This window comes from Poromitra crassiceps (genome assembly GCF_964638095.1).
Source record: "Poromitra crassiceps genome assembly, chromosome: 13".
NCBI classification, from domain to species: Eukaryota; Metazoa; Chordata; class Actinopteri; order Beryciformes; family Melamphaidae; genus Poromitra; species Poromitra crassiceps.
This window is the reverse complement of record NC_139644.1, coordinates 15,024,703-15,030,702: the sequence shown is the minus strand read 5'-3', so window position 1 is coordinate 15,030,702 and position 6,000 is coordinate 15,024,703. Positions and strand designations below refer to the sequence as shown.

At 41.8% G+C, this 6,000-nt stretch overlaps 1 protein-coding gene across 2 annotated transcripts in view; it reads right to left on the bottom strand.

The window, feature by feature from the left end:
• Positions 1–1,757: 1,757 nt before the first annotated feature.
• Positions 1,758–6,000, bottom strand: part of usp22 (ubiquitin specific peptidase 22) — a 43,439-nt gene continuing 39,196 nt past the window's right edge. For both annotated transcript variants that reach the window (XM_083648869.1, XM_083648870.1), the window contains 4 exons: positions 4,881–4,972; positions 3,524–3,586; positions 2,509–2,658; positions 1,758–2,406 (listed from right to left, as the gene is read on the bottom strand). In XM_083648869.1, coding sequence (XP_083504995.1) covers positions 2,364–2,406; positions 2,509–2,658; positions 3,524–3,586; positions 4,881–4,972 — 348 coding nt within the window. In that variant the 3' untranslated portion in view covers positions 1,758–2,363. The remainder of the gene's footprint in view (positions 2,407–2,508; positions 2,659–3,523; positions 3,587–4,880; positions 4,973–6,000) is intronic.

The window sequence follows — 6,000 nt, the reverse complement described above, 5'->3', positions numbered from 1 at the left end:
TATTTATCTTTAGCCGATATGCACTGACATACCTGCATAAAGGAGACCTCCTCATACTGCCAAAGTAGGTGCCTTGATTCATGTTCAGCCCTCACTGCGCTTCCTAGTTTGACCACAGGGTGGCACCACAATGAAAGACATAAGCTATTTACTGCCGCTCTGTGGCCAAAAACAATGCTGCAGCCCAAGATAAGAGATGTCTGCCCATGTGCAGCTCATTCTTCCAAACCTCAGCAACAATAAAAGGCCCTACTGCCTCTTCACTGGTTCTGCAATGAGCAACCTTCAGTTTGTCCTTTTCTTTCACAAAGACTGCTTTAAGCAGCACACATGGAATTAGTGGAGGTCAGATACAATAGAGATTAGAACATGAATTCTGGCAGCTGCATTATATGGGCTTTCAGTCACGGTCAAGGGAAGGATGTGAACTAGAGAAAAGACAGTGCAAACACATTCCAGTTTTGTTCTGAGTTTAATCACTGAAACGGACAATGAAGCTCTCCTCTTCCTTTTCGTTTCAGCTGCGTCCCTGAATGTTCTTATCTGCTCCACGATACATCAAGCCTTGGTGCGACCATTCCACAAGTCTGAGTGATTTCACTGTCCCGACCCCGTTTCCCTCTGGCTCAGGGTTCAAGAGGTTTCTGCAGCACACCCGAGGATATATGCATGTTTGTTTTCAGTTACAGAGCAGCTAAAACGACCAGGTGTTGTGGCATTTATGTGGCGTTAGTTTGTGATAGGTCAGGGCCCCTCATCTTATACATGAGTGAATAACTTTTTTTTTTCCCCCTCCCCATTTTTATACATACATGATCAGTGATATTCAAACAAAATAGACCACAACACCCTGGTGTGCGTGTGTTTTATCTAGAGTCGGACTTGACAGCATACTGATTGAATAGAGCACTGGGTTTACTGCACTGCAGAGGCAAGACACACCACCAGCCACACAGTTGCCATGGAGAAGATAACATTGATGGATACAGAGCCGCACAGTGCCCATGTACGTGCAATTTGTTTTGCCCTCTTGAATAGCTCCCCTCCATCGCCCTCCCACCCCCGACTACAGTACAAAAATCATCATCGAGGGAATCTTAAGACAGAAAACAAAGACAGGCAGCAGGCCAGGAGGCATTACTGAGGGCAGCCTTTCACTAATTTGAAGATCACGGGATGGGATTATGCCCTATTGCATGCGGTGTTGTTAAAGTGGGCTTCTCTTTTGCACTGAGCATTCAAGGTGTTCAATGAGGAATGCATTGTGTTTTTTTTCTTCAGAACGCCCGAGGGAAAAACCCATAGCTCACATTCAACATACAATTCATCAACAGCTAAGGTGAGCCCATTTAATCACCACCATCATTATATCAACAATTCCACAAGAATGAATGATAATACGCCCAAAAGCATTTTTCAGTACCAGGACAGCAAAGGGACATAATTATGACTGTACTGCACAAACCAAAAAAAAAAAAAAAAAAAAAAGTAAACAGAGTTGCTAAAAAAATAGATATTCTCTGCCCTCAACCAGACAACAGCAACAAAACCATCAACAGAAGAAGAAAGTAATGGAGCATGGGCACACTCAGGTCCAAGTCGGTTTCCATGGCAGCACTTCACCGGCAACTGGCATAGGTAGCATCGCTAAGATCTCCCATGTTTTCTTCTCTCTTAAAAAATAGATGTATACTAGATTCATACAGTATTCCATAACTAAATTCACAAATGATAAGAATCATAACCATACCTTTAAAAAATGTTCTTGCAAAGTTTATAATACGTTGATTTTGTTTAGTTTACTTCTTTTTTTTTTGCATTCAGTTCCATATGCATATGACAACAGACAGTTTTGTCTTCCATCAGGACAAAGGTAAATGCTTGGTCAGTTGAAACGAGAGCACCATGGGAGAGAAATGGAGGGGGAGGGGGCAAATGAAAATACTGCAATAAGAATCCAGATGTGCCCAATCGACATGACTGTCAGTCACACTCAGACTCCGCCCCTGCAGCAGGAAGGGGGAGGGGAGAGAGGGTGAGGGGCGGGGCCTCTTCCCTCTGCCCAAGCCTGGAACTGACAACTCTTCCTCCTTCCCTCTTCCTCCATTCAGTTTTGTCAAGTAGATGCCGAGAAGTAGCTCAGTGCTTTTATTTTTTATGTTTTTTTTTTTTTTTAACTTTTTTTACGGTTGCATGATTTCACGCGTCTGTTTATTTTCACCAACTCTACCTCCCAAGTGGGAGGAGCAGACTGGTAGTCAGAGAGTTTCAGGTAGGTTTGTGTTTTCGTCCTCCGCCCCCAGTCCCTTGACTCTCTCGTTAAGATGCGGTGGTTCTCCGTGGTGAGCGGTCACTGGGTAAGGCTACTCGTACTCGAGGAACTGTTTGTGGTAGAATAAGAGATACCTAAAAGAGAAGAAAACAAAAACATTAGATTCAGACTGTAATGTCTGCCAATATCAATCCTTTGCAGTATTGATCATTTCTCCCATGCGTTTCCATCCTTACCCTTCACTATCCAGCACATCCTTGATGCTGGCCTTGGTGATGATGGCGTCGTCACATTTGAACCACTGGTCCTTGTGCTGGCGGATGAAGCTGGTGTAGTGGCCACTCTCTAGTGTGCCTTGGTGGTTCACCACCGCAAACAAGGAATACCTGTCAATCCAAGGCATGAAGAGGGTGAACGGTGCACCGAGAAGAAAAAGCCATAGGCCTGCTATACGGTTGCAAGCATTAAGGTGGAGACGAGCAGTTCAATAGATCAACACGACAAGAAAACACCTATGGGCCCAAAAGCATTGTCTGAAGAAGAGCGATGACTCGAAACGTCACACGGGAAATAAATGAGCTAAATGGGAGCCATTCCTTTCCTATACAGTCATCTTTTTGGGTCGAAAAACCAACATACCTGCATGGTATGATGAAATGAATCCAGTCCTCCACTTATTCATTTCACCCCCCCCCCCCCCCCCCCCCCCACACACACTTTACTTTACTAGGCTTGCCTAGTCTTGTCTTTTGATGAAGGCCAAGAAGGTTGAAAGGCGCCTTTGGCGGCTACTTTCACCACCTTGCTTTGACTTTAGGTTGACATAGACTTCCCTCATTCCTCCCCATACGTGATGGTGAGTGCTTTGATTTATGGAAAAGGCCCGCCACCGGAATACACACTATGACTACACACATAGAGCATACCAGACTCTTGCCTTTACCATGGGCAAGCTATCAGTGTTATTTAGACAGTAACGGTCAATGTCCTGGAAAATGAAAGCTATTGTAAGCGTCATGAATGAAGAAAACTAAGCAGCTTTTAATAGGCTTCAAATGGAGTTAATTTGGGGAAGTCACAGCAGGATGCTTCAGGTCATTAGCATGTGCTGCTGTGCTCGAGTGAAAACAATTATCAAAGAATTAATCAAGGAGGCTATTTCTACTCTGATGTCAGCCAAAAGTGCTACCGCGTCATTGCTCAAAATTGAGCTTTACTAAAACAGTTTTTGAGGTTTTCCCAGGTACTTACTTATTGTCGTTGTTTAATACATCAACTGCCTGTTGATACTGCCCATTCATTCTGCTCTCTTTACTGTGGGTGAAAGGATAGAGGGGGAAAACAGTAAACACAAAAGACACAATGACCAAGACATGACCATGTAATGCTGCAAGCCTGTGTAAACAATGCTAAACGCCTCATTTAAATCCACTAGGTGGCAGCAGCGTCCTATCGATGAGAGCAGGAAGCTGGATCAAGTCCATTGATGTCAGTCTCTCTGTGAACATAGCTGAATGGATGCTACAGCCCAGGGGTGGGGCAGCACTGCTGCTGCATGCTCAACTGACACTAAGGGATATGTATAGGGTATATTTAGGAAAGCTGGCGAAGAGCATGGATACGTGTATGTGTGTGTGTGCACACTACAAAATGTGTATGCACAGTTGTGCACATTCAAACCATTCCAGTTGCAACATTCAAACCATATCCCAGTAGAGCAGCTACTACGGAATATTTAGTAAAATCTTCATTTTCCTCTCTAGATGTAGTGTAGACACGGTATGTATAAATTAAACTTATGAGTAGGGCTGGCCAATATATCAACATCGATATCGTGATATGAGACTAGATATCATCTCCGATGTTGGATATCGGGATATGGCAGAAGTGTTATCTTTCCCTGGTTTTAAAGGCTGCATTTAGGGCTGCAGCGAACGATTATTTTCATTATCGATTGATCTGTCGATTATTTTCTCTACTAATCGTTTAGTCGGTTGGTCTATAAAATGTCACAAAATGGTAAAAAATGTCAATCACTTTTCTCCAAAGCCCAAGATGGCATACTCAAATGTCTTCTTTTTCCTGACCAACACTCCACAACCCAAATATAATCAGTTTACTGTCCTAGAAAACTAAACAAACCAGACAAAATAAACCAGAAAATGTCTACATTTAAGAAGCCGGAGAACGAGAGAATTAAAGTTTTTTTTATATTAGTCTAAACAATGAATCCATTTTAAATAATAGTTGGTCAACTAATCAATTAATCGAGTAATCATTGCAGCCCTAGCTGCATTACAGTAAAGTGATTTAATTTTTGGAACCATTTTTGTTCCAGCTGTTCTATCATTTGCCTTTACCCACTCAGTCATTATTATCCACATTACTGATGATTATTTATCAAAAATATCACTGTGAATATTTTGCTAAAAGCACCAAGTTACAGCTGAACATTTAGCCCATTTGTAGAAAATAAAGAGTATTGTGTATCGCCATTTGGCCAAAAAATACCAAGATATGATTCTTGGTCCATATCGCGCAGCGCTACATATGGGTACAGCATCAGAGGGATGCTGGGTAAACAAAGTCACTGATGGGGGAGGCTCACCTGGAGGCCATGAAGGGTGTCATGTCCAACTCTAGAGGGAAGGACACGTACGTAGTGATCTTCCTCCGCAGTTTAGCAGAGTGCTCAAACCGCTGGAGATGGTCAGAGAGGGAGGATGAGAGGAGAGAGGGGTAGAAAAACAGAGAGAGAGAGTGGGGGATGGGGGAAGAGAGGAGAAACATATTTAGAAATAACAGGCATCATCATGACCCATCTCCTGATCACAACCTGTACAAAATATGAGAAGATTACTAGCGAGACGTGGACATGCATGTTTCTGACCCTGGCGGTAAATGACACATTTAGACATCACTACAAGATACTAACAGGTGCCCATTGATCCAAGACAATCTCTCTGCAGCATGTCCCTATGAATATCATAAATAGATTATATGCTTCCAATACTGTATGATAAATAAAACATGGAGTGTAGGCCTGTACAGGTCATTAACATCCTCTCCTTAGGTCTCCTGGGACACTGAGAATGGGCTGCTCTATAGAAGCATCTGCACCAACAACTGAAGCCAGTTATGGACACACACCTACGCATATATATATATATATATATATATATATATATATATATATATATATATATAGATATAGATATAGATATAGATATATATATAGTGTGTGTGTGTGTGTGTGTGTGTGTGTGTATGTGTGTATGTATGTATATATATATATCATTATGTAGGGCTACACAATTTATCTTGTATCATCACATATCACAATATATTTATCTATTTACAGATGACAATAATTGCAGAAGTCAAAGATTTTGAAATTCAATTTCCTTTATAATGCAGCCAGAAATAGTCAATATGTTAAATGATAAAATGATTTCGTTTGTGAAATAATTGAGATGAATAATCCTTGAGAAAAACATCTACTACATTGCGATTTTTTTTTTTTTGGCCACACAGCCTTATGATACTATTATATGCTGCCTTTTTTATCTGCAAGTTAGGAGCGACCACTGATAACAGTGGACGTGTGTGTGTGTGTGTGTGTGTGTGTGTGTGTGTGTGTGTGTGTGTGTGATATGAAGCCAAATGTATCTTTCATAATCAAATAGTCAAATAGTCCCTGGCAGATAATGGAACTGTGAGTGTGTGTG